Here is a 25538-nt window from a genome sequence, read left to right as displayed (position 1 = left end):
TGTCACCGAATGCGGCAACCTGCGCCCTTAGTGTGCCTGGATCAGACAATGAGAATAAGTGTAAGGTATTAGATTACATTAGAGGTTTTAGTCTATGTATAATAAAGCAGTTCGCTTGCAAGGGGTATATGTTACTTGTTCCATCAATCTTCATAAGGCGCTCTACTCATTCATCTTCGTTCTCGCTCTTCGATCTCTTGCGCTTCTACCTCCGCCCGCTGTGTGTCCAGCCACTCCGCCCTGGGTCGACGCGCTTCCACGTCGACTTCCGGTATAACCACTGACAAGACTCGATGTCGGACTCAAAGGTCTCCTATGTGTGCTCGATACACTGCTAGATCGCGTTCCGCTCATCGAAAGGACAAGATGCGCGCGCGAAGGTGGTGGGATAGGATGGTCGTTGACGTAGAAGCCGCCTGTGCCGTCTTGGGTGATTGTAGGCGGAGCCGAGACTAGCTTATTACGTTGCTGTCTGTGGTTGGGAGAGACTGGCCGTGCATCGACTTCCTCAACCAGCCCTGTTTCCAAGTCGATGTCGACGATGCTGTCTTTGCTAGTACATAGTACTGCGGGCGCAAAGTCATGAGACTGAATGGCTTCTTGAAGGAGATCTTTATCCGCAAAATTAGACCTATGGCTAATGGCAGGCGATTTGGTTTGGTCTTTTGTGATGTTTGAAGCAACCATACTCATAGTCTGCGTCATCTTGCTTCCATTGCTGTTGTTCGGCGATCGTCTGGCTCCTGTGCGTGCGGCCGTTGTCGCAGACTGGTGGTGAAGTAGCTGTGCCGTTTTGCGACCTCCAGCCGTACGAGCAGAATGATAGGTCCATGGGGGAGGGTTCGTATCATCGAAGTTGCCCATGTCGAACAGTTCCCTCAATATCGTCCATGTGAACGGCAGATTTGCGACAAGGATAGCTGTCGACGATTCCCGGACGTACCAGTAGATCCATGTCGACTTGTACGGGTTGCTGAAGGAGTAGTAGCTGTTCATGATGCTCGCAGCAACAACGAAGATACCGAGAGAGAAAATGCCACAAAGTATAAGCTTTCTCTTCATGGGTAGCAAAGATCGGATGAGCATCTGCAATGCGATGCATAGCATGATTAAATCCGAGGATATGTTGAACACGGCTTTGGTGATGCGGTGGTGTACCAACGCGTTGCATTGGAAGGACGTCGTCGGGACTGCGTAGTATGCGGAAAAAGGCCGACACCAAGCTGAAAAGTAGAGAACCTCTATAACGACGAATCCAAGGGCTGTGTACGCGGCGAGGAGTTTGATGGCAATGTTTTCCTTTTGAAGAGCCGTCCGTGTTATGCGATGATACATGATCAAAAGACAAGCTTTGCAGGCCCAGATCACGGCGATATGCATCTGTTCTACAACAACCACGAGCTTGCTTCCGAATCGTCGTCTCGTCAGTTCTTCCACAGTCAGTGCGCTGAAATCGAAATTCTCCGGTTCAAGGTTCGATTGGACTTTCAGCCATCGATTCGCGAGCACGATCATAACAGTGTAGGCAGCGGTGACGAAGAGGCCCATGGTCCAGTCGTCCATCTGTAGGCCTTTGACGGATCGAAAGAGCATCTTTCGCGAAATTCTACATGACGAATTTGGTCAGTAAATGGGTGCATATGCCACAATGAGCAGATAGTGATTGTCAGATCGTTGGCAATTGATGCAAGCAAGCAGAAGTGAAGAGCAACGATGCGCCCGGGACTGTCCAACCTCCTCAGCCAGCGCATCGTATGCCAAGCACCGTTCTCGAATGCGAGACCATACCATGAATGTAGACCGATGTACTGGAGTCATGCGCAGGGAATGCACTCACAATCTTGCCCCGATCATGCATACAGCGCATGTATACCAGATCCATGATTCCTGATTAAAAGGTAACAGCATTGTCGAGTTGCAAGGCGGTCTGCGCCGCTGACGCCAGAGTCGCTATCCGTTAGGCCGCTTGAGGTTTAGAAGACGAGATCGACGAAGGAGCATGTTGTAGAGCAACACGATAAATCGAGGCGCATCCAGAGCACGCAGGAGGTGATGTAAATATTCCGAGGGTAGAACTGGTCAGGGAGGAGGGGTGTAGATACACACCGACAAAAAAACAAGAAGGAGGGAGGAAAAGAAAGCTGACGGTGTCGACATGGAAAGACAAGGTGAGAAGCTAACCTGTATAGCTTGCAGCTGATGCACACGGCAGTCTTCCATTTGCAGCCATCAGCTCGATCCAGGGCTTATCGCAACCATCTGCCGCGCCTCTTGAGCCTGATGGAGGTCCCGCGTGGGGTCGCCGATGCTTGGACCTGGCGTCGTGCCGGGCCAATTGTGCGTGGCGCGTGTGAAGGATAGCTTCAGGTGCGGCTAGCCATTGCTTTTGCGGGGTTCCGCGCGGTTGACACTCTGAGCACCAGTGCGACCGAAGCTCTAGACGTCTCGTGGCGTACCGTCCTGAGTGCGCAATCACGGTACTTGCATATGTGTATAGTATTGCGGTCGTGATAATATCAGCAGTGCAAGCCAAGAGCCAGCTGGCTGAGGCTGTGCCCGTGGGGCTTGCAGCACACGAGGCTGACGGCCGCAGCTGTTACCAGCAATACAAACTCGAGTCTGATGTAAGATTAGACGACTACTGTTTTCAAAGGCGGTAAATGAGCGTTAATGCGCATTAATCGTATGCTGATGTTGGGTTCATGTTTGCATTTGCTGCTGGCCCTGGGCGAGTGATTGACGGGGAAAGAGGAGTGAACTGCACGCGGGAACTCGGGAAGTCGCCACTAGTCCAACCCGCACCGTTCAACTCATGTCTTCTTAGCTCCTAAACGCCACTTCGTCTGTCCCCTTGAAAGAAGAAATATCTTCGGGGTCCCGCATTCCGTGCCCTGCTGTCAAATGGGATTTCGACAACGCTTATCGTACAATCGTCCATAACGCCTCGGTTTCCAGAGACTTTGATGAACTCGCTCGGAAAGTTCCTTCACCTTAATATCGCAATTCAACCTACAGTCGGACCGCAGCACCACCGAATACGCGCAAAAGACGACAGATGATTCACAGATTGCACAGACTTTGTGGTCGAGAAATTGCGATGCGGCGCACGTTGACGATGCTACAGGAATGCATGACGAGCATCGCCAACTACTCAACGCAGCGGACGATAGTATTCTTTCTTCCTTTTCAATGCGCACACACGGAGGGTATGCTGCCTTAGCATCGAAGGTTTCGTACTCGAACGCCCTTCCACCGCCTTCCGTACCTGCCCATCCCTTCTAGAAGAACCTAGTGCATGATCGAGAAACGGTCGATCATGGTCACTCACGATGTAGTACCGATCAGTGCACACTTCACCGAACATGCCCTTCTTTACCTATTCTATAAGCTGCTCGTCAAAGCTCTTTCAGTCATCATCATCACGAGACCCTACCAGGACCGGTTACCTACTTCCGATGCAGTTGTTTTCGACATCTTCCGCATATCGCGCGTCACTTTCCGGCGAGCACTGTTTGGATAGCGGTGCCATACTTCCCGCTTATGAAGTGCATCATTGACGTGCACAATGTTTGCTTGGGTCGTCCATGCTGAAAGGTCGCTTGTTAGTTGCGATTGGTTCTCGTAGGGAGACATATGCAGGACGCGGCAGTGGTCGATCATTGCTGTTATCATGGTGAGAATACTAGAAGACGAGGTCTCCATCAAAGTATGTACCCTTCATCCTCATGACTATGTCCCCACTTTATTCTTCATTGTCGATCTAGAATCCTGACCGATCATGTCTGGCTTATTTGTCACTACTGTTGTCATCGATCTGGCCCTGTAAACAGTGCAAGTGACATAGCGGGATGAATTGCACCCGAAGTGGACGACATTATCATCATTATTCATATTCACCAATCCGCCATTCGCCTACCAGAACTGGATCTTGAAGGGAGGAAGTGCGCAGCTTCTATGCAAATATATAAATGCATCCTCGCTCCTGACTTATACAACCATTGCGCGCGCGAAGCTGCGATGAACCATCGACGAGCCATAGACGACGAGCCACTCACAACTCCCGCAAAACCAACAATATGAGCAATGCCTGAATCCCCTCTTGGATCAGTGGAAGAGTCCCTGACAACTCTGATTTTGACAAAGCCAACAAGCCAGATATCCTACACTTACTCCGCCTTCGCATCTCCAGCACTGACCAACTCCCCACTCTCGTCCCTATCCCATTCGCACACCCCCAGACCAGTGCCCTTACAAGGAATGCAAGCAGACCCATCCCCCAAACTACGACACTCATCCACGCCCAAACCCCTACTTCGACACCTCTTACACACAACCAGCTTCTTCCCCTTCTTAAGCTCATCTCTCCAATTCTCATCATCCATAATGCGGTAGTTGATGCCGTTGAAGCGCCAGAAGTCGTTACTCGTGTACATCAATTCCTCGACAGGCAACTCTTCGCCATGCATGTACGGCGGAATGAAAGACTTCCCCGAAGGAAAGGTTTCTCGCGAGACAAGGAAGTGGGCGTTTGTGCTGTAGGATTTGAGCATAGAGGCGATCTTGTAGGTAGCTGCGCGGTCGAAGAAGAGGGCGCTAAGGAGATGGGCTTGTTCTGTTGCGTCGACGATTTCGAAGAGACGGAAGAAAGAGTGGTCTGAGAACTTGAGATGTAGTATGAAGTCGTCTGCCAGTGTTCTTGGGAGACAGACGTCTACGAGTGAAGTGAGGGAGCGGAAGGCGATGTCGGATAGCGAGCGTAGATCGTGGCCTGAGTTGATTGAGATGGCTGAGTCGAGCATCTTTAGAGACTTGAGCGCTGGTGGGAAGCCGCTTTGTCGTAGGTAGTAGTAGAGATGCGACTCAAAACCTAGCTCGAGGTACTCGAGCTCAACGAGGGAGCGTAGCTTTTCGGCGCCTTCAGGATCGGTGTCGCGCGGGGTCAGATATCCAATGTGACCACCGCAATGCGTCAAGCGCTGCAATGAATGTGCTTGCTTCTGCAATGCAACTAGAAATCGAGACGAGGACGTGCGATGTTTGGGATCCATGGATGGCTGACATTCCTGGAAAACGTGCAATCGCTCGCCAATTGACAGCTCCTTGAGAGTTTTGGGTAGGCTCATAACGTCGTCTAGGAACGGCACGCCGACGTTACATTCGATAAGCGTCAGAGATTGAAGAGGTGTTGTCTTCTTCTCTGATTCGGATACTTGAAGCTGTCCGTCAAAGTTCAAGCACGATAATGTGATGTTTCGTAAAGTTGGATGTTTAAACATCGCGACAGCACGTCCTAAACTGAACTTGTTGTCTCCTGAACCATGCGCATGGAGCGTTACTGTGGCTCTCGTTAGCTAGGCTGAATAACATCGGACGTATGACTTACACGACTGTAGCATCGGCAGTGTCATCGGCATACCCAAACGTGGATATACTGATGCTGCAAGCAGATTTGTGTAGTCAATTCGTGAATACCCATCGAAGTAGATGTTGCCTTGTTGCCATTCCAAGTTATTCGGGCAAGGGCTCTCGACATGCAGATGACGCAGCCTACCCATCAGACTCAGATAATGGTTCAGATCTTCAATCCCCTCGCGATAGTCATCTTTATAGCGGATAGCCAGATCCTGGATATATTCTGTCCGATTATCCCGGCTGTCCAGTGCTGTGGCAATCTTTTGCGCATGTCCTCCCGTCAAGACCTCTAGTTTGCGCCAGATGTAGGGTTCAACGAGACCTTGAAACCGCGTGCACGTCGCGGCGAGGTTGCAAAGGGCATCCTGACTCTCGACGTGGTCGATGATGTTGAGAAGGAGTTCATCGACAAGACGCAAGAGTCCGCTCTCGGCTGGCCTAAGCATAGTGATTCCAGGTTCTTGACGTGCTTTTGTGAAGGTGTAACCGGAATGACGCGTCTTGCGTTTTTTGGCTCCTGCGAAGGATATACTTGGCATTCAAAGGTTCTGGGTTGAGTTGGAGTTGAATAACACGACGGGCGTAGTTCGTATACATGTATTCCTTTATGTCCGCGCTGGCAGAAAGCAGAGACAGGGTGCTGTTCAGCCAACGAGACCGCAGGATGATGTCAGACGCTAGCACAATCCCGGACTAAAGCGCCACGTGAAGATATCCGTGCGCCGGCGCGGCATCACATCACTATGGCAAGCTCAACGTGCTGCATTACATCGATATTATTTAGGAATTGCAAACGGAAGACGATGTGATGATGTATCGTGCTTTTTATCTTCACTAGATCCATAAGAACAATCAAAAGACCCAAGTCCCGCACCGATAGAAGCCTCTTCACCGTCTAGTCCGTTTGGTTGATCACAGCATCCTGCGTAACGTTAGCTTACATCTTCTTCATCATTCACACAGGAAAACTTGCCCTAGCAACCGCATACAGCGGCTTGACACCAGTCCAGTACTCAAACTGGTGCACACCCTGTCCGACCAAAACTTCCAGACCGTTGACCGTCTTCCAACCGTTGTCCATCGCAAGCTGGATCAACGCTGTCACGGGGGGCTTGTAAGCCATCTCCAACAATATCCTTTCTGGACCTGGTTCCACGTCCTTGACGCTCGCCTTGCCCTTCTCGAACAAGGTGCAAAGAGTCTCGCGAATGGCGACGTCGATGGGTTGGTCAGCGGGGATGGTTCCGATGGCGACCTGTGGCGTGCTCTCCATAGATTGGACTTCTTCTGGAGAGCTGATGACGCGCAGGTTGTATTCTGCTGGGAATGCATTCTTGAGGGTTTCCATCTTCGAGGGGTTGCGGCCGAGGAGGTAGATTGGTCCGTAGCCCATTTCTTTGAGCGCGTAGATGGCGGCGCGACTTGTACCGCCACCGCCGATGACGAGGGCAGAACCGCTGCCTTGGGCACCAGCGTTGCGGAGGATGAGTACCATGCCTAGATAGTCGGTGTTGCGACCGATTAGACGGACCACCTCTTCACCACTGGCTTCGTCGACGGAGCTCTCGGGAACGATGGTGTTGAGGGCACCGATTGCGTCTACTTCTGGGCCTAAGCCGTCGAGAAGAGGTACAATGTCCTGCTTCAGCGGGATTGTCACACTGGCTCCACCGAAGTCTGGTGAGCGAATAATGTTCTGGATGGAGCTTGCATCCGTAGTCTCGTGGCGGCCGTAGATGTGGGGGAGCCCAGTCTCTCCGAACAGCTTGTTGTGGAGACGTGGGCTAGGGCTTTGCGCGACTGGTGAGCCGAAAATGAAGAACTTGCTCGTCGGAATCTCGCCCATCAACGACAAACCTCGGCGGATATCTGCAGCAGATAGTTGACCTGGTGCGGTAGCAGAGGGAAGAAGAGGATGCGAAACGGGAGTCATGAAGCCATTGAGTATCCTGCTCAACTTGCCATGCTCACCCATATTAATGGCGATGAGGGGAACGGGATGCGCAGTGTTCGCCCAGCTCTTGAACTCCGCGAGCGCGTAGTTGTCCTCGAGCGACTTGGCAACACCCACAAGTTTGATGACAGTACCGTACTGCAACGCGCGGTTGTAGTACTGCATCCACGAGCCGTTTCTCCAGTTGAGCTCGCCGTTGGGATCGTGATGGCTAGCGATGATCTCAGAAAATCCGCGTGTGTCAGAGACCTCGCGCAGGATATCTTCCGGCATGGTCATCTCCAGATCCACGAAGTCACAGCCAAGTCGTAATGCTGTCCGATATAGCACAAGGGCCTCATCGTAAGCCTGATCTGGGAATCTTCCGCCCTGTGCTTTAGTTCGCAAGGTAAATATGATAGGTATCGATGTTACGGTCCGCAGTATTGTCAGTTGCTCGATCACGAACTCTGGAGTTGGCAGGCCTTCTTGACCGCTAGGATCTTCCAGCAAGTCGACTCTGAGTTCAACAGCATCCGATCCGACTACTATTTCTGGTAGAGTCTTGATGCACGGCTCAAGTCGGGGCGCAGATAAGCAGACGAAGAAAGAGTGCTTCCTCTTCTTAAGACCCTTTAGCGTAGTGGCCTTGCCAGTGATGGTGTTCAGAAAACGGGCGATCTCTCCTTGCGTCTGAGCAAGCCCACCGGATCCTGGAACCTGACTGTGGAAGCGGTAGTTACTGCACTCTGTGTACCAGTCCTTCCTTCGCAGCCATACGCCCATAATGTCGTCTACGTACGCTGGCCGTGTTTTATCGATCTGTAAGAAGGCGACTACTTTGTTGATATCACGCGTGACAAGTAGAACTATACCGCCACTTTTCTGGTAGTCGACGAGAATCTTGCGGGCTTCAGGTGTCTCGACTATTCCACCACCACAGGCGAAGACATGCCCATTAGGCTTCTCCTTGACAGTTTGAGCCAGAAGCTTCAGCTCCTCGTTCCGGAAGCCGTCCCATCCCTGTGTTTTGATGAGTTCAGGTATTGTCATGCCGACGTGTTCCTCAAGTGCAGTATCCAGATCAATGAAGGGACGTCCGAGCGCACGCGCTGCCCACCCACCAGCAGTTGTCTTGCCGGCGCCGCGCATTCCGATGATGAAGATCGATTTCTGTTCAGTCTTCGACGCTGCCTTGTGTGCATTCGGCCGTGGCGGTAGCTCCACACCTGAAAGCTCGGTCTTGAAGATTTGGCTCAGGGAGTCCCAGTATCCAGGCCATGTCTTTCCAGTACATTCCTTTTCAAGGATGAGAACGGGCGCTGGGGCTACTAGTGAGAGCACAGCAAAACTCATGGCGACACGATGATCATCGTAACAGTGGATACCGACCTTTGGAGCTTCGAGCTCATAAGCCTTTCCATCAACTTCAATACCGTCGTCGAATTGTCTGCAGATAACACCAAACTTAGCGAGCTCATCTTCCATGGCTTGGATACGGTTGCATTCCTTGACACGTTGGTTCGCGATGCCGTAAATGCGGGTGGTAGTTGTGCTACCATTTGATGATGCGACTGCGGCCAATACTGATGCTGTGAGGAAAGCATCGGTCATGGGCTCCATGTCGATCTCTTTGACGGCCTTCAACTCGCCGTGAGGAGGGCCTGTGACTGTTGTAGATGTCTCGGACTGTTCCACCTTACAACCCATAGGTTTTAGAACCTCGACAGCGAATCGCGCATCACCTTGCAGAGAGCCCGAACCAATGTTGGGCACTGTGCACGTTGTACCTGTGATGGCCGCGATCGCGAGAGGGTAGGTAGCAGAGCTAGCATCGCTTTCCACCTCATATTCGGAAGGGTTGGTGTAGGGCTTGTTGGGGATATGGTAGGTGTTGGGATCGTCTTGGGATCTTTCGACCTGCACGCCAAAGGAAGCCATCATGGCGATGGTCATATCGATGTATGGTTGGGAGATGACTTTGCCACCAACCAGACGCAGCGTCACTGGCTTCTTGGAGTATGGCGCGCTCAAGAGGATGGAGGATACGTATTGCGACGACACATTTGCAGTAAGCTCAATCTCGCCCGTGAAGGAATCCGGACCAAAGCCACCGCAGGCCGAGATTCGCAGCGGCAAGCTGCCTTCATTCTCTTGATAGTCAATCTCCACGCCCATCGTGCGGAGTGATTTGACTAGCGGGCCAATGGGACGCTCCTTCATACGAGCGTTACCAGTGACTACTGTGGATGTCACTCCTTCGACAGGCTGGCAAAGCGCGGTTACGGAAGTCAGGAAACGCGCGGCCGTGCCAGCGTTTCCAAGGTAGAGTTCGTTGCTCGACGCCTTCAGGTTTCCACCATTGCCTGTCACTACTAGCTCCTTGCCATCGTTCTCCCACGCGAAGCTCGCACCCTGCATCTTTGCCAGCGCGTCTAGCATGACTTGTGTGTCGTCTGAGTGCAGCAGGTTAGTAATGCGGCACGAGCCAGTTCCAAGCGCGGCAAGCACCAAGACGCGGTTGGAAATGCTCTTGGATCCAGGTGGTCTGCATGTCACATTCAGGTCGGAGGGGATGCCGGGATGAACAGAGATACTCGGTGACAGAGCGATTCTGATGTCGCGATCCTCGACGGAACTGGCCTTCTTTTCGTACGTCCTGCCAATGCCGGACAAAAGCACGATCTTCTTCGTCTTGCCTGCATTCTTCTTGTCCACAGCCATGATCTTGATGAGCTCGTCCACGGGACAGTGCTTGTTGGCCGACCGCTTCCGCACCGTCTTGTCCGCAAGCGATGTAGGCAGTCCGTAGCTCGCAATGCACTTTGTCAAGCGCGCGACTGCGGACGGATCCAGTACGCCCAAGTATCTGGCCAGCTCGGCCTCCTTGACCATTCCTATTGCGACGCACTCTCCGTGGAGAATCTGAGGTGTGAGGATGGCTTCGTACGCGTGTCCGATCGAGTGTCCGAAATTGAGCAGATTGCGCAGGCCTCCTTCGCGCTCGTCTGCCGAGACGACTTCGGCCTTGACGCGTACTGAGCCTAGTACTATGCGCTTCAGAATGCTAGCGATCTCGTCGAAGTTCTTGCGGCCGTTGACAGGCTTTTGGTCAATCGCAGCGAGGATGGCGTCTGCATTGCCTTCGAGTGTTGTGAATTCCTCCTCGTTCCAGATTGCCGCCGTTTTGACCACTTCTGCCATTCCGTTGACCACCTCTCTCTTGGGCAGCGACTCGAGGAACTGCAAATCAATGTATATCCTCTCTGGCTGCCAGAAGGCGCCGACCAGGTTCTTGCCCGCGGGCACGTCAATGGCTGTCTTGCCGCCTATGCTCGAGTCGACCATGGCCAGCAGTGTCGTGGGCACATTGACAAACTTGATGCCGCGCATGTACGTCGCCGCGACATAGCCGATCATGTCCCCAATGACGCCTCCGCCCAGTGCTATTATGACGGTGTCGCGTACGCATCCTTGCGACAGCAGCCAGTCCTCCACGGCTGCTTTGGTATTCCGCGACTTGGATGTCTCGCCGGGCGCGATCTGGTATGTGAGGAGGCGTGGGGAGGACGAGAGCGAAGATGCGGCCGACGCGAAGGCGCGCTCGAACGTGGGCGTGTACAGAGGGCCGATGTTGGTGTCGGTAATGAGGACATACGTCGACGAGGGGATGTTGGTAAGCAGATCCTGGGCGATGTAATTCTGCCAAATGCCGTAGTCGACGACTATCGAGTCTTTGCCCAGGATGGTCACCTTGGTGGGCTCACCCTGCGCTCCATTGACGCTGTTGCTCGCCATGGTGGGCGGTGCGAGTCAGACTTGCACAAAGAGCCGCCAGCTGCTGAACGCGAGAAGTAAGGCTACAGGGAATTGCAATCGGTGAGGCCGAGTATCGAATTCAGCGCATTATGTCTGAGAGGTCGTGGGTGTGAGTCAAGCCGGGAACACACTTTTTGCGAGGGCTACGTTCTTCGAAATCAAAGTGCACCGCTACCGGACCTTGCATGACGTGGGGAACCCATGTCATCCCCGACCGAGCCACCGCTTTACGCTTCCAACACCAACCTGACGCAAACGATCCGCATCCTGCACCTTACTATTTCCTACGCGTAGAGCAAATCTCATACGCGCATCAAGCCTGGTGGCGTGTAGAGCTGTCCTGCGACACTCAACGTCCTCCATGCGCATCGCTCACTTGGCGTAGTCTAGAGATTCACACCCACAGTCCGACTTGAAGTGACTGCAATTGGATGAACGCGGTACGGATGCTATCACTGCAATAATCGCATCAGAAAGCTGTAAAAATTTGACGTGGTTGTGTGAACAGAGTCTCAGAGGGATTCGGCTTTCAGTTCGGCCGTCTTACGCTCAGTATACGCATGAGCTCAATGCATGCAAGTCCGCGATGAGTCAGACGAGTGACAGCAACATACCAAATATCTCTGTTTGTCAATGCTTCGTGCTACTACGATAGAACATCCCAATCAGACAACTAACGATTCCATAATGCCTACTTCGGTCAAGGTGTTGGTAACTGGTTTTGGTGTTTGTAGACGCCCTGGTAACCCCTCAACTGCCCCAGCTAACAAGCTCAGCCATTCCTCGACATAACGAGAAACCCTTCTTGGGAAATTGCACGACAACTGCCATCGTCTCTCCCTGGCCCTGACGGCAACATTGCCATCACTGTACCCACCGAACCCATACCAGCAGCATATCACAAGATACTGGCCCAGGTCCCAGCGCTCATCCAGGAATATGTGCCTGACTTGGTGATACATATGGGTCTCGATGTTGATAGCGGAGCCGGGGTGTTCAAGATCGAACGTAGTGCACTGAAAGATGGATATCACGACATTCCAGATATCGAGAGGCGGGTGTTTACGAGAGCAGATAACAAAACGACCTTTGCAAAAGCGTCACCATCTCTGGCGACGACGATCGACATTGACGCGGCAGCTGAAATGTGGAGGGGAGCTTGTTCCTCTCTCGGCGTTCCGAAGGCGAAAGGTAAGGGAAAAGTAAGACAGGCTGTCGACGTAAGGCTCAGCGATGATGTGGGCTCGTATGTGTGTGGCTTCAATTACTACATCAGTCTACTCGAGATGCAGAAACGGACTGGCAAACGAGACGTTGTTTTCTTCCATGTGCCGAAACTGGAGGCCGAAGAAGAGATCCGCACAAGTGTTCGAGTGACGGAGGAGCTCATCAAAGCACTAGTGGCTGTGTGGCAGCATTAGAGAATATCACATAAACCTTCCCCTCTTCTTCGCCAATACTTCGCAGCAGGCAGTTCGAACAGGTTTGTTGCAACGGACACATGGCGAGCAGGGATGACCACGTGGGGCTAAATCGGTCGAATGGTGACCTGAATCTCATGTGTAAGTCTTGAGAGCTTAGCACTGCATCTCCAAGTCGTTATGTGCCTTCGCGCCGCGAGTTTTAGGGTGTGATGACTAAGCGACGCGCTGCCCTATCATCCACCAGCAGCCTCCGCCTTCATTCCTCCATCGTCTCTCATCATCATCGTCAGCGGCGCCATATCTCTACTGATCCTCCTCGTGCTGGGCAACGGCTCGGTGCTTGGCCGTCTATCACATCCCTTTGCCCGCCCTGCACAACAGGCGTACTTCCTTTCGAGAATGCAGAAGTCCGCCGCACAAGCATCTATCATTCCGCCCGAGGCGCAGCACTGCTGCAATGTTTCAGCCTTGCCGCTCGAATCAATTTGTAGAGACGCAGCCGCGATGCATCCCATACCGATCTATCCGGCTGGGCAAAAACAACGACAAGTTGTCGAGAAGGCTCACATTGCGACGTTCTCTGTTGGAATATTCCAGACGTACTGATCTGTCGCTATGCTTTCATTCACCGAGATTCATCTTTTATCATTCTCAATCACCTCATACAGTGAGCGACATCGAATCTGTGGAGAAAATAGACGTCCTTGCATAGGATGCAACTGCCAAGCGCGTGAACGCAGGCTAAGGACTTGGCGACTTGGAATTGAGCATGACAACAACACCTACGGAGCAAAGGAAGGCGGTATATGTGTGCAATCTCTTGGACTAAGTACTCCTCACTGGATCCAGTGTCTCTTCCGGTCAAATCAAAGGTAGCATTAGTGGCACTTCTCAAAGCACCAAGCGGAGGGCTGCTGTGCATCGCAACATGCACACGCCAAATATAACAGCGGTCAAGGCCACTTCGCTCGGTTCGTGGTCGTTGATACCACGAACAGCATCTGTGCACATCGTTATCGTGCTCAACAGCAAATTGTTCATTCTTCAGCTGCTCAAAATTGTGCAGAAGCCGCAGGCATGGGCAGGCATTCAAGTCTGTGCATGTTACATGGGAAAGCTGTTGAGCATGGGTATTACGAGCATCTGGCAGACGGGATTGCGAATGCCTTTGCGGTACGCAACATGATAGGCTGCAACACACAAGATACCCGTTCCTCCGTACCGAAGATCTGGTCTCGTTGGAGCGATCCGCGCTCAGCCCTGCTAAAAGAGGTTAAAATCCAAGGAGTTGAAGGTCTTGGTTAACCACCTACTACCCCAGTTTCAAAAGCTTGGAAGCGCCCACTGCGCCCTCCTCCAGAGCCTCCAAGCACGCCAGGGCGGAAGAACGGCTACCGGCACTTCGACGACGAGATTATCAAACTGGCTTCGGTCTTTCTGCCTGATCGATATCAACGGCGCGTCTCTGTATACCAAGAGCATGGCATATCTCGCTTCCCCATGGGGCCGGGGCACCCTTCCCCAGGTGTTCGGGTTATAAGGGTCAGACTGGCTCCAATACTTTTTTAGTCCTTTAACGATGATCACAGCAACTCTACCTCATCCCTGGAAACCTGCTCCAACTTGAACTCGCACGCCCGCCAGTTTGTCTTCATTGCTGCGTCGGCAAAATGAATGCAAACAAAGATGGGCCTGTGCTCACCGAACCAGAGTACAAGGATGAGAAAGGTTCCGATACATCGCCAAACCCGCCCCTCAAACTTGAAGATATCGAACAATTCGCCTCGATGATTGATATTGATCCTGTTACTGAGGCAAAACTGCTGAGGAAGCTGGACATCCGGATCGTGCCCATGATATGCTGGATTTACCTGATGAACTTCATGGATCGAGGTGCGTACGGTATGCTCATCTTGAGATCTAGACTGACGATGTCGCATAGTCAATATTGGCAATGCTCGTCTCTACAAGATGGAAGAGGATCTTGGCATGGATCCCAATAGCAATCAGTTCCAAATCGCAGTATCTATTCTGTTCGTCACCTATGTTGTAAGTGCTACTCCTACCCAATGTTTACTGGCTTCCACTAACAATGTATTAGATATTCGAAACTCCCGTAAGCTTGGCGTTCATCAGAGGCTACCCTTACATGCTAATTCGATTCCTAGTCAAACCTGATCTTGAAGCGAATGAAACCTGCGCGATATCTCGGAGGCCTCATGTTCATGTGGGGCATGGTGGCTACATTCTCCTGCTTTGTCAACAACTTCGCCGGACTCATCGTCTGCCGCCTTCTGCTGGGCATGTTCGAAGCAGGCCTATTCCCAGGCGTCATTCTTTACCTGAGCATGTTTTACAACCGGCGCAACGTTAGCTTGAGACAGGCGTGCTTCTATGGCACATCTGCACTAGCAGGTGGATTGGGCGTAAGTATCGCTCCCCAAGACCAAAGAGAAGAGCTAACCAGCACAGGGTGTTGTAGCCTATGCAATTGGTGAGCTCGATGGTGTAGCCGGCTGGAACGGATGGCGTTGGATCATCTTGATCAACGGCATTCCGACCGTCATAACAGCCGTCGCTGTACCTTTTGTCCTGCCTAACAGCCCCGAGACAGCCAGCTTTTTGACCGAGGAAGACCGCCGGAACCTTGTTCTGCTCCGAATGAAGGAAGTCGGCCAAACAACATCTGGACAAGAACTCGCGCGCGAGGATGTCATGAAGGGTGTGAAAGACTGGAAAGTCTACGCATACGCCATTGCTCAATTTGTTGGGCTGGGCATGCTCTACAGTTTCTCCGTCTTCCTACCAACCATCATCAACGGTCTCGGAGGTGGATGGAGCCGTCAAGTTGTTCAGGCATTGACGATCCCCGTCTACGTCTGCGGCTTCCTTACCTATGTCATCTGCGCGTATTTCAGCGACAAGTCGCAGAACAGAGGTCTCTACTGCATAGGTGGGCTTGCTGTTAGTATGATCGGGTACATCTTTCTCATCGCAAACAAGGTAGGCCTTCGACGTTTCCATGACTCTAACGACCAGTACTGACATACACATAGGGACTTGGCCTCAGCTTCGCTGGCTGCTTCATCGTCGCGCTTGGCCTGTGGGTAGCCACCGGCATCGCCTTCTCCTGGATTGCTGTCAATAACCCTCGATACGGAAAGCGAGCCTTTGCGAGCGGTATGCAGATTACCATCGGTAACTGCTCCGGTGTTGCGGCGCCCTTCTTGTATGCTGCCGACACCGCGCCGACATACATCCCGGGCTATGGTGCTACCATCGGATTGTTGGCGCTCGGGATTGCGATTTACATTGCGCTGCACTTCTACTTCCGCATGAAGAACAACAGGAAGCTTTCTGGTAAGGAGGACTGGAGGATTGAGGGCAAGACTGAAGAGGAGATTGCTGAGATGGGTGAGGACAACCCGAGGTATCTGTACACGATCTAGACTTCTACTGCTACTTCGGTGAGGGCGCTTAGAACTGATGTCTTCCTGTTACCGGGTGAGTTGCTGTAGCCTGTAGACTTTCTTGAGGTCTCCGGTACCTAGTCCTGGAACGCATCTTGTCTTACTTCCAATCTTTATCTAACAAGACATTGATTTGAGACCCTCGAATGCTCCTGTCCTACCTTGGAGAACCAGATCTAAGAACCTGTCTCCTATCAAATTACTCCTGGCATACATAAGTCGCTCTCGTTATGCCCACTTTAGCGGCTTGTATCCACCTCGCACACACATCGCAAACACCACCATTACAACAAAACCACCCGTCATGTCCAGCATCCCACCACAAAAGGCGAGCCACCAGACCCCCGCAAAGCCTTTCGGTCCTCTCATCGCCACTAGCTTCCGCTCGAATGGTAATTTGCGACAGTACTACGACTATACTCCTGCCGTAGATGCATCCATCCAAGACCATCCATTTCGCATCGACGCAACGCATGCTACCAAGCGCAGGAACCGAAACGCGGTAAATGAAGAAATGATGCAGGAAGGAGATGATGCAAGAGAAGATGGAATTGCGACAGCCTGCGGACATAGGCGCAGCTTCGATAGCTTAGCGGAGTTCCCAATGAGTGAAGATAGTCAAGATGGCAAAGATCGGGAAGGAAGTGATGGGTCTAGTCACACAGTGGGCCGAGCGGAGTCGTCCAGCTCTACGCTAGCAGTAGATGGAGATGGCGGCCAGGAGATTAGTGAAGATGGAGAAGATGGAAGTGAGGGTATGGAGGATTCTGAGAGCGACAGGGGTGAGGGTGACGAGAGTGAGACGTCTAGTCGCACGGTGGGACGTAGTGAAGACTCAGACTCCAGAGATAAGGATAGTGATGGCGATGAAGAGATGAATGAATCTGACGATGAAGGTGATTTGTTTGGGGAGAGTTATAGGGAGGGCAGTAGGAAGTAGGAAGTAGAAGATAGATAGGCGCGGTTGAGGTAGATCTCCAATACTTGTCATACATTAACTTTCTACCGACCTACATGATTTTCCTTGTTAAAACACCATTCATAGAACCCTTCCTCCCATGTCTCCTAGTTGTAAACGCCATGTACATCATCAGAACTTGACAAAAGAAAGACAGAAAGCCGAAATAGCGCCTGTAACCACCATCAACCATCCTCGTCACCATTGCAATAAGACTATAAGTCTGAATCCTCCTCCATAATCTGCACAACACCCCCACCCATTGACTTAGCATCCAGCAAATCCCTCAGCCGATTTCCACCAGGCGTAAACTCCATTCCACGTCTCGCATCCTCTGCAATCTTCCTATCAATTGCCTGGTCTAGACTGCTCACGATGGCTTTGCTCGGTGTACGCGTTGCGTTGCGGTCGAGGACGGGTATGCGGCGATTTACTGGAGTTTTGGCGGCGGTCATGGGCTGTCTGAGGTTGTTGTTGGCAGCGGCAACGTTGCGAAGGCCTGTGGCCGGGGTCTTTGGGGCTGGTGTCTTTGTCACCGGCGCGCTGGGCTTGGACCTGGGTGTTGACGGGGCACTGGGTTTGGTTGAGAGAGGTCTTGGCTTGACGTCTTTGGTAGAAGGGAAGGCTCTGGAAGTTTTGGTTGGCGCAGGCACGTTGGCGGGTGTGAGGATCTTCGCAGGTGAGCCGTCTGGTGTAGTAGACTCGTCCGGTTTGCCTCCTGCATGTATCTTCGCTGGCATGTTCTTAGCTGTGACCGTAGGACGATTTGTCTGCGCTTTCTTCCGATCTTCGTCGTGCCAACTGGCGAGCCGGTCAGCAATGTCTCCCGCGCTGGCAAACTCTTGCTTGTGTGGTCGCGGAGCTGCTGCCGGATCACGAGGCTCTGTAACGGATGGGCTTAGAGGCTTCCGGATCGGAACAGGCCTGGTGTTAATCGGAGCAATTGGTACGTTTGGTAGCCGGTCTTTCAATGCTGCGATGGCCTTCTCATGACCTGCGGCGCTCGAAAGCGGCTTTGGCGCAAGTTGTGGGACAGACTGTGTTCGGGTCCTGGGCTTTGCCGAATTCAATGACGGTATGCGGCTATGTGGAGAGCTACGTGTCGTTGCGCCAGGAGGTGCCACAGATTTGGCCGGAGTCGCAGGAGTCTTACGAGGCGTGCTAGTCACTGCACCCGACTTGCTTGATGCTGATGCCGTAGTCTTTGATCGAGGGCGGGATCTTTCGGGGCCCGCGGTCTTGGTTGTACCTGTACGCTGAGAACTCTCTTTCTTAGCTGCAATAAGACGGTCTCTCGTCGCTTGCGCTGAGGAGAGAGCACTGGGTTTCCTTCGTGGTATGCCTGGCGTGCCAGGAACCTTCAGCGATGCTAGCGAGTTGCCAGTGTTCTTTCCTCCATTCGCTTGCACAGTCTCAATCGATGGGTTGTCGAAGTTGGCTCTACTGAGGGCTTTTGGCGTGCCAACAACACCTGGGCTTCTGATATCCTGCTGGCCTCTAACAAAGTAATCGTTCGACATTGCAGGTAGCTCGTTCAGATTGAGCGGCCCGCAAAAGGCTGGGTCGACAACGCCTGCTGAGCGGCGCATCGTCGCTTCCAAATGAGCCATGTCCTTTTGCATCTTCAAAAGTACGCTTGGATCAGTGCCCACCCGCCTCTGATGGCTCGAAGGTAAAGGCTTCGAATAGCCAGTCTCCATATCTTGCCACCTGACCTGATGTTCCTGTCGCGATGGCTCATTCTGTAGAGTCTCAGACCTCCGCTTTGGGAATAGAAGCGGGCGGTGCGGCGGGGCTGGTACCTCGCGAGTCGCGTTCAGGGTGTTGAAAGATCCCAGACTGGCTGCACGTAATGGAAGCGCAGGTCGCGCTTCGCTCGGCACGTTCGCGGTATGATCTGTGGTAACGGAAGAGGGTAGAGCTTCCTCGGTTGATCCAGACAACGTTGACTCAATCTGTTTACTCTCATCCTGTCCCGGGTCGATCGACGCAGGTTCATGTGGGTTCAAAGACCCTCTCTTGCTGACGTCGCTAGCAGGGTCTGCATTGGTCATCACAGTTGTACCATTGGTCGACATCCGCAGGAAAGAAGGCGACTCTCCCAACTTGAGCTTCTCCGAGGCTTTGCGCAGGGGTGTCGGCATAGGAGAGATCATGTCGTTGTTGTAAGCAGTTCCCCAGTCACGCGTGCTGGTAGTGTTGGTAATGAGGCTTGCCATGAGGTGTCCGATGTTTTCTGGGCACTTATTCGGTGGTGGCGCCTGCCCCATGGATCCTTGGAGCGGGGCTGGGTCGGTGGCAGTCGTGACCAAGTTTGCTGGAGCATGCTCGTCCTTCAGGTCCACAAGCCGTTCGGTTGGTACTTGGAGTGGCTCCTCTGGCTCCGATAGGAGTTCCCTCGCCAGGCGTGCAGACGTCTTGAGCGGATCTACAGGTGAGTGATCCTGCTCAATGGAGCGCTTGACAGGACTTCCAGGTCGATTACTTCCAGGTGTTTTGAGCAAGTCCTTTCTCTTCGGAGTGACAGTAGCTATCTTGGCATTACTCTGCTTCACTGAGCTGGGATTTTTACGTGGGCTGGGCGTTGTTCGAGTAGGAGTTCGTGGATCCGTATCTTGCTTGTGCATCCTCGCCCGCGTCGGCGTACCAAACAACGGCCTCGCAGGGCTCTGCTTGGTCGTTTCATCACGCTTCAGTGGGCTGCGCGTCGCCCTCGTGGGTGTACCCATTGCATTCTCTTTCGACGGGCTTGCTTTCTTCAACGGGCTAGGCGTCCTCGTCCTCGTGGGCGTGTCTTCTCCCTTTGGCGTCTGGTTCTTGCTTGTCGTTCCGCTCTTCTTTGGCGTGATCTTATTGGGGGGCAGTTCAATTGAGAAATAGAACGCGCCCTGGCCAACTTCGAGTTTCATCGGCGATGGATGCGTCTTCTTGGGAGTATGGCGAACTACGACTGGGCTGTCGCACGCCTTCTCGAAAGATTTCTGGCTCTCCATGGGCGGACGCGACGGTGTCGCAGGCGGCATCGAGACTGCTCGCAGAAAGCGTCGGTGCAATGGAGTTGAGTCGGGAGTCGAGGGACTGCAGTGCTTTTTAGGCAACGGCAACGGAGTGGTAATGGTGGCTGTAGATCCAGCGTTCTCATTTGGTACAGAGGCTGGCGTGGTGATCGGGCTCGCACTGGAGGTCCTAGCGGCTTTAGTCGGGTTAGCCCCGGGAGCAGTATCAGTGAACGCCTCCATCATGTGATCCGGTCTACGATGAGACGGCCAGCGACTGTCGAAGAGATCTAGACGGCCCAACACAAGGCTGCTGAATGGAATGCAAGGTGTGCAAACTACAGGAACTCAACAAGACCGTCGCGACAAATGTTTTGCAATCAGCTGTGTAACAAACAAACATGAGATCGTCCCGCCTATGCATACTGCCGTGGGACATGCAAGAGACTTGTTTCTTTTTGAGGATTTGGGTCTCATCGGAAATTAGCGTAAACCCAGTTCATCAAAAGCAACGTGCTCCGGGAACATGTGGAGACGACATGGCACGAGCTCCTTGCCAAAAAAAGATGCCTCGCGCTCTCGCGCCTCACTGGCAAAGGAAGACATGCACAGGCCCAATTGACTTTGTGAATAATCGATTCCTGCCCAAGGGTAAGCAGAACTGCGTCTACACGGTCAGGTCTAGGTATCACGCTGTTACCGAGTGATCCAATGCAAGGAATATCCCACGCGACTATTCAACACTTCTGTACATCTATAGCTTCTCCTTCAAGCTCGACTTTAATCTCCTCTCGACGGCATCAAGATATTCATTGGTGGTAACCCAAGACCCCCTGTCCTTCTTTCCACACGCAAGGGCCAGATCCTTAGTCATGATCTTGTCGATATCCACAGTGTCCACGCAAGCCTTCTCGAGCTGCTCGGCGAAAACGACGAGCTCAGGTGTGTTGTCCAGCTCACCACGCTTGGCCAGACCTTGTGTCCAGGCGTAAATGGAGGCGATGGGGTTGGTAGAGGTCTCGTTGCCCTTTTGGTGTTCGCGGAAATGGCGGGTGACGGTACCGTGCGCGGCTTCGGCTTCGAATGTCTTGCCGTCAGGGGTGATGAGGGTCGAGGTCATGAGGCCGAGGGAGCCGAAGCCTTGGGCGACAATGTCGGATTGGACGTCTCCGTCGTAGTCTGGGAATGTCAGCAAAGTCGGAATCGTAGTAGGATGCATACGCACTCTTCATGGCGATGATGTAGCCACCCTCGCTCTTGATCATCTGGGCGACCATGTCGTCAATCAGGCGGTGCTCGTACCAGATCTTGGCAGCCTCGAAGTCCTTCTTGTACTGGCTGTCGTAGATGGCCTGGAAGACATCCTTGAACTTGCCGTCGTATGCCTTGAGGATGGTGTTCTTGGTGCTCATGTACAGCGGCAGCTTCTTGTCCAGCGCCATCTTGAAGGAAGCGTGTGCGAAGCCGGAGATGGACTCGGTGGTGTTGTACTGGGTTTGCGCGACGCCGCCCTCTGCTGGGAAGTCATAGACCTTGATGACCTCAGGCTTGCCGCCCTTGGGTGTGTAGACCATCTCGAGTGTGCCCTCGCCGGGGATAACGCGGTCCTTCGCACGGTACTGGTCGCCGAAAGCGTGACGGCCGATAATGATGGGCTGCTTCCAGCCGGGTACGAGACGGGGGATGGTGGGGATAACGATGGGCGCGCGGAAAACGGTTCCTCCTCTATAATATGCTGTCAGCCATGCTTCTCCCTTTGCCCCAGGGTGCGCCATACAGGTGGTTGCGGATGGTGCCGTTTGGCGACAGCCACATCTTCTTGAGCTTGAACTCCTCGACGCGCTGCTCATCGGGGGTGATGGTCGCGCACTTGACACCGACAGAGTACTTCTTGATAGCCTCGGCGGCATCGAGTGTTACTTGGTCGTTGGTCTCGTCACGGTAGGGCAGGCCCAGGTCGTAGTACTTCAGGTCGATGTCGAGGTAAGGGTGGATGAACTTGTCCTTGATGACTTGCCAGATGATCCGGGTCATCTCATCGCCGTCGAGCTCCACCACGGGGTTCTTGACCTGGATCTTCTTGATTCCCTGAGAGGACGCCATCCTGTACTGTCCAATCTGTGTGTATAGGCTGGGTGCTGCTGTTGGGGCGCTGTTTGCGGATGTTCGTCGCGGGCTCGAAAACTGGGCCGATCTCGCAGCAGTCTGGGAAGCTAGGCAGCGCGTCGCAAAGGAGCACGTCTGGCGGCGGGGGAGTCGTGCAATGGACGTCGCAGCGCGGAAAGCGGCGGGCGCAGTAGTCGCAGGCCTCATGGCGAATGGGTGGTGTGGTATAACCTCGGAAAGACGAATCCAAGAGAGTCCAGAGGGAGTTTCTTCGCTACCGGCCGCGGTCCCGATTGCGCAATGCGGCGAAGATACTCGGCTGATAGGACGGGCGGCAGCCTCTAGTCGATGGAGTCGCTAGCGGGGTAACGAAAGCCGAGGAAATTCTCTCTCTTTAATCCTCCAGCCTGCCATGGTGAACATGGCCCAGACCAGCGAGCAGCACGTCGCTCGGTGGAACGGCTAATACCCCACAGGCGCATTGTGTAGGCGCGAATTGATTGCTCGAAACGGCGGCAGATGTTCCTTCGTGGGCTGTCATGCGCGAGACTTCATCCTACGACGCGGGGCAAGCCTGTCATATGACGCGAGCCCGCGCTTGACGTATTGGCGTGGTCATGGCACGACAGGCCTCCTGTAGCGACATCTGATCGACGGCGAGTGTTTATGGTTGAGCGGTGCGACTTTAGCATCCGACGCATTATGGGGCACGATGCGGTATATGTAAGTTCCTCCCCTGCATTCGGATCCCCTCGAAACAACACGCGCGCGGGCACGCGGCTGCCGGATCCGCTCCGACTCGACGCGCGCACGACTTCTATCATTGGCCGGCAAGACAGATTTACTTTTGCCTACAAGACGTGGCGTTGATCGAGCTGCCTGACTGGATCGAGCACTCCGACACCGCAAAAGAGATGGAATTGAATGATGACAATCGTCGATATTATTAGGTTGGACGCGCAGACGGCACGGTCCCCAGTCTAAGGAAGTCGCGGAGGCCTCCAGCTTCATTCATTCCTCTAAACCAACCAAGACCCAGTATCCAAATCTAAGACCGGCAATTGCGCTTGTCTAATTTCCAAAGGTCTAGTTGTCCTCTATCCTCCCACATATTCTAACGCGTTCTCCCTAGCTCTCACAGCTTAGCGAAGATCATGTGTAGACGCATAACGTTACTTCCTTCATCACGTCTGCTGATCTCACCTGACGTGACCATTGATTGGTCCATTGGTACGTCCACTGGTTCGGCCGGTGCCTCCTGGTATGCATATGCGAGAATGCAAAGACTTCCTTTTCCTTCACACTTGAAGACGCGAACTGCGTTGACGTACATGTTGCCCAGATCTGCTTTATGCTGAATCAGCATGTACCCATAGCCTCGCATGTTCGGAGTACCTGACCAGAGGTTAGCCGGAAGACCTTTTCAGTTTGAAAGATGGGAGACAGCATGGTCTCAAGTGAGCTTGATGCAACTTACCCAAAATGGCATGAAACTCATCCGTGCCGGATAGAAAAGCTTCTCCCGGCCACCCTGTCAGTACCAGATTCTTATCAAGGAATACTTTCCGACACACTGATCGGGTTTGTGGATTAGTAATAGCGACTGATATGAAATACCGAAGACCTCTGATATTATCCCCATTATGCCCGGCGAATGTCTTCCATGTAATCCAACCTACGTCGGAGAATTGGTGGAGTTTTGGCATGTCATCTCGTGTCAGGCGTGGAACTCGTTCCTGGCCTGCCTGCATAGGGCCCTTGCGGTTCATACCTAAAGATCGATGTACGAAGTCAGTAACTGTCCCACGACAGTTCGTACAGGGATATTACTTGCCAATTATGACTCCGTCCTTTGTATTGATGGACATGGTGTAATCAGCACCTGTGCACCGATACTCTTTGCCCTCCTCGCCGTCGACAACGTACATTTGGTCGTCGACGTCTTCGTCGTCAGTTGGGTCTTCATGCACGATACTGACGACTGCATTAGGACCCTTTTCCTCGTTGAAATTCGTGTACCGGGAAATCACAAGATCATCGAATACTTTCTGGAGACCCCAATACTCGTTGTCCAGGTCGTGATAATCTTCATGAATTCGCTCTGGAGGAAACTGATACCAGTTCCAATTCTCGAGGTCTTGAGCAGTCTGGAAGGGTGACTGTGCTTTCACGCGGGGAGGTACAAAGTGAATGGCGGCATCGCCGTCAGCGTGGTGCATCGCCCACTCAAGCAGACACCCCTTACTCTTGCAATCCCCGAAGACTTCGTCGGTCGCTGGAGTTATTCGCTCCTCTGAATCAGATTCTGAATCAGAGTTAGGAGGTTTAGGTGACGATGGATCCGATGAAAAAAGTGGTTCAGCGGCGACAAGGATCTTGTCGAGCGCACCCGGGATGGTAAGGCTGAGGGTGAGGGGATCGTTGCTTGCGCAACTAGAGTGGAGGTCAACTATAGCGATACGTAACCAAAAATATTCAGTACATGGTAAAAAGACCTGTCTAAAGCAACAGCTCCAGTTGTGGGACTATACCTACTTTTGTCAGACCTCGCCTGCAACAGCAGCCAAGAGGGTTGACAACCCGACGAATCCTGGGATCCGCATATTTCAAAACAATCAGTGGGACAGCTGAGGGGAGAAGTAAGGGGTAGAGTAGTGGGAGACAAACATATCAGGTGCTTCTAATCAAGGTAGGCCAGTGCCTGCTTAGTGCTGCGCCTGCCGTTCCCTTCACTAGAAGTAGACTGGGGAGGACTGGAAAGTAGATTGCGAGACACAAGTCTCTCACCAAATCATTCGCTTCTATCGCGCTGAACCAACAGTGAGCCACTCCCTCGACTGGCACTCGCTACCTTCGCAACCAGTGGTACAGCTTTGGTTATCTAGCCGTTCTCTTCCTCCCACAACTGAGAAAATCGGCTACCAGACACTACTACACGTTCCCATGGATGACAGAAGTACTTACAAACGCGACAACGCTGCTTTCACTAGCGAAAAGGACGTGCGAAATCTGCCAAGCGCGGAAGACCATGGGCAAGAATTGGAGATGTTATACACTAGCTTCTATCTGGCCAATATCATGTCTTGACAGCAGCGGAGGGGCTTGACGACGATCACAAACTTTTCACTTCCTCACTTCAAATGCTTTTATCACTCCATCCGAGCGCGCTTCATCAGTTTGAACAAGGTTCACATCTTGATGTAGTGTGAGAGCTACAGCAACACTTTTGTATGCGCGACATATCTCGAAGCTTCCGCAATGCACACCGCTTTTACCGAATCACGACCTACCCAAGCTGATCAAAGGACTGTAACATGAGCATGTCCACTTCGCATTACCAAACGATAGGCAGTGACGGAGAGCCACACGAACTCTCAGATCTCACTTCCTAGTCCTATCACGAACACGTGAGCTAGCTCA

At 52.8% G+C, this 25538-nt stretch overlaps 9 protein-coding genes across 9 annotated transcripts; 3 read left to right on the top strand and 6 right to left on the bottom strand.

Annotated features, from left to right (window-relative positions):
- Window positions 1-53: 53 nt before the first annotated feature.
- BKA58DRAFT_175424 (uncharacterized protein) lies at window positions 54-2053 on the bottom strand. Its single transcript, XM_046165269.1, has 2 exons — window positions 1838-2053; window positions 54-1606 (listed from the first exon to the last, which is right to left on the bottom strand). Exons 1-2 carry the CDS (start codon window positions 1906-1908, stop codon window positions 163-165), a joined length of 1515 nt encoding a protein of 504 aa, XP_046025226.1. The 5' UTR covers window positions 1909-2053; the 3' UTR covers window positions 54-162.
- A 2113-nt stretch (window positions 2054-4166) lies between these two features.
- BKA58DRAFT_411535 (uncharacterized protein) lies at window positions 4167-5858 on the bottom strand (the record flags this gene model as incomplete). The annotated part of the gene is made up of 2 exons (XM_046172297.1): window positions 4167-5335; window positions 5384-5858. The coding sequence occupies 2 exons, from the start codon at window positions 5856-5858 to the stop codon at window positions 4167-4169; spliced, it is 1644 nt and encodes a 547-aa protein (XP_046025225.1).
- Window positions 5859-6049: 191 nt separating this feature from the next.
- BKA58DRAFT_384937 (EPSP synthase-domain-containing protein) lies at window positions 6050-11328 on the bottom strand. Its single transcript, XM_046170321.1, has 2 exons — window positions 6386-11328; window positions 6050-6334 (listed from the first exon to the last, which is right to left on the bottom strand). Exons 1-2 carry the CDS (start codon window positions 11141-11143, stop codon window positions 6308-6310), a joined length of 4785 nt encoding a protein of 1594 aa, XP_046025224.1. The 5' UTR covers window positions 11144-11328; the 3' UTR covers window positions 6050-6307.
- A 4-nt stretch (window positions 11329-11332) lies between these two features.
- On the top strand, window positions 11333-12703 carry BKA58DRAFT_384934 (uncharacterized protein). Its single transcript, XM_046170320.1, has 2 exons — window positions 11333-11890; window positions 11941-12703. The coding sequence occupies exons 1-2, from the start codon at window positions 11798-11800 to the stop codon at window positions 12583-12585; spliced, it is 738 nt and encodes a 245-aa protein (XP_046025223.1). The 5' UTR covers window positions 11333-11797; the 3' UTR covers window positions 12586-12703.
- Window positions 12704-14076: 1373 nt separating this feature from the next.
- On the top strand, window positions 14077-16237 carry BKA58DRAFT_175323 (major facilitator superfamily domain-containing protein). The gene is made up of 6 exons (XM_046165267.1): window positions 14077-14481; window positions 14531-14637; window positions 14690-14704; window positions 14757-15014; window positions 15061-15591; window positions 15645-16237. The coding sequence occupies exons 1-6, from the start codon at window positions 14259-14261 to the stop codon at window positions 16035-16037; spliced, it is 1527 nt and encodes a 508-aa protein (XP_046025222.1). The 5' UTR covers window positions 14077-14258; the 3' UTR covers window positions 16038-16237.
- Window positions 16238-16362: 125 nt separating this feature from the next.
- Window positions 16363-16998, top strand: BKA58DRAFT_439913 (uncharacterized protein; the record flags this gene model as incomplete). Its single annotated transcript, XM_046173712.1, has 1 exon — window positions 16363-16998. One exon carries the CDS (start codon window positions 16363-16365, stop codon window positions 16996-16998), a length of 636 nt encoding a protein of 211 aa, XP_046025221.1.
- A 398-nt stretch (window positions 16999-17396) lies between these two features.
- On the bottom strand, window positions 17397-20039 carry BKA58DRAFT_279387 (uncharacterized protein; the record flags this gene model as incomplete). Its single annotated transcript, XM_046166822.1, has 3 exons — window positions 17397-17731; window positions 17894-19570; window positions 19742-20039. Coding segments are annotated over 3 exons (2310 nt in total), but the record flags the coding sequence as incomplete, so codon positions are not given.
- A 473-nt stretch (window positions 20040-20512) lies between these two features.
- BKA58DRAFT_175253 (isocitrate dehydrogenase-like protein) lies at window positions 20513-22529 on the bottom strand. The gene is made up of 3 exons (XM_046165266.1): window positions 21790-22529; window positions 21238-21737; window positions 20513-21191 (listed from the first exon to the last, which is right to left on the bottom strand). Exons 1-3 carry the CDS (start codon window positions 22323-22325, stop codon window positions 20767-20769), a joined length of 1461 nt encoding a protein of 486 aa, XP_046025219.1. The 5' UTR covers window positions 22326-22529; the 3' UTR covers window positions 20513-20766.
- Window positions 22530-23253: 724 nt separating this feature from the next.
- Window positions 23254-25148, bottom strand: BKA58DRAFT_401903 (uncharacterized protein; the record flags this gene model as incomplete). Its single annotated transcript, XM_046171694.1, has 5 exons — window positions 23254-23513; window positions 23596-23889; window positions 24001-24567; window positions 24654-24708; window positions 25083-25148. 5 exons carry the CDS (start codon window positions 25146-25148, stop codon window positions 23254-23256), a joined length of 1242 nt encoding a protein of 413 aa, XP_046025218.1.
- Between the last annotated feature and the right edge of the window lie 390 nt (window positions 25149-25538).

The sequence above is a fragment of the Alternaria rosae genome (genome assembly GCF_020736505.1).
Source record: "Alternaria rosae strain MPI-PUGE-AT-0040 chromosome Unknown BKA58scaffold_5, whole genome shotgun sequence".
Lineage (NCBI taxonomy): Eukaryota > Fungi > Ascomycota > Dothideomycetes > Pleosporales > Pleosporaceae > Alternaria > Alternaria rosae.
Note: the sequence above shows the minus strand (reverse complement) of the source record. Positions and strands in the feature narration are given on the sequence as shown.

What these genes read in the sequence shown, in the direction of transcription:
- BKA58DRAFT_175424 (XM_046165269.1), bottom strand. Translation starts at nt 1,908, where the DNA reads ATGCTGTTACCTTTTAATCAGGAATCATGGATCTGGTATACATGCGCT. An exon ending in TGCATGATCGGGGCAAGATT is followed by an intron (nt 1,607 to 1,837) that starts GTGAGTGCATTC and finishes TTCGTCATGTAG; the next exon opens with AATTTCGCGAAAGATGCTCT.
- BKA58DRAFT_384937 (XM_046170321.1), bottom strand. Translation starts at nt 11,143, where the DNA reads ATGGCGAGCAACAGCGTCAATGGAGCGCAGGGTGAGCCCACCAAGGTG. An exon ending in CGCTGTATGCGGTTGCTAGG is followed by an intron (nt 6,335 to 6,385) that starts GCAAGTTTTCCT and finishes AACGTTACGCAG; the next exon opens with GATGCTGTGATCAACCAAAC.
- BKA58DRAFT_384934 (XM_046170320.1), top strand. Translation starts at nt 11,798, where the DNA reads ATGCTTCGTGCTACTACGATAGAACATCCCAATCAGACAACTAACGAT. An exon ending in TGTTGGTAACTGGTTTTGGT is followed by an intron (nt 11,891 to 11,940) that starts GTTTGTAGACGC and finishes TAACAAGCTCAG; the next exon opens with CCATTCCTCGACATAACGAG.
- BKA58DRAFT_175323 (XM_046165267.1), top strand. Translation starts at nt 14,259, where the DNA reads ATGAATGCAAACAAAGATGGGCCTGTGCTCACCGAACCAGAGTACAAG. An exon ending in GATGAACTTCATGGATCGAG is followed by an intron (nt 14,482 to 14,530) that starts GTGCGTACGGTA and finishes GATGTCGCATAG; the next exon opens with TCAATATTGGCAATGCTCGT. An exon ending in CACTAGCAGGTGGATTGGGC is followed by an intron (nt 15,015 to 15,060) that starts GTAAGTATCGCT and finishes TAACCAGCACAG; the next exon opens with GGTGTTGTAGCCTATGCAAT.
- BKA58DRAFT_175253 (XM_046165266.1), bottom strand. Translation starts at nt 22,325, where the DNA reads ATGAGGCCTGCGACTACTGCGCCCGCCGCTTTCCGCGCTGCGACGTCC. An exon ending in GGCACCATCCGCAACCACCT is followed by an intron (nt 21,738 to 21,789) that starts GTATGGCGCACC and finishes AGCATATTATAG; the next exon opens with AGGAGGAACCGTTTTCCGCG. An exon ending in CTACATCATCGCCATGAAGA is followed by an intron (nt 21,192 to 21,237) that starts GTGCGTATGCAT and finishes TGACATTCCCAG; the next exon opens with ACTACGACGGAGACGTCCAA.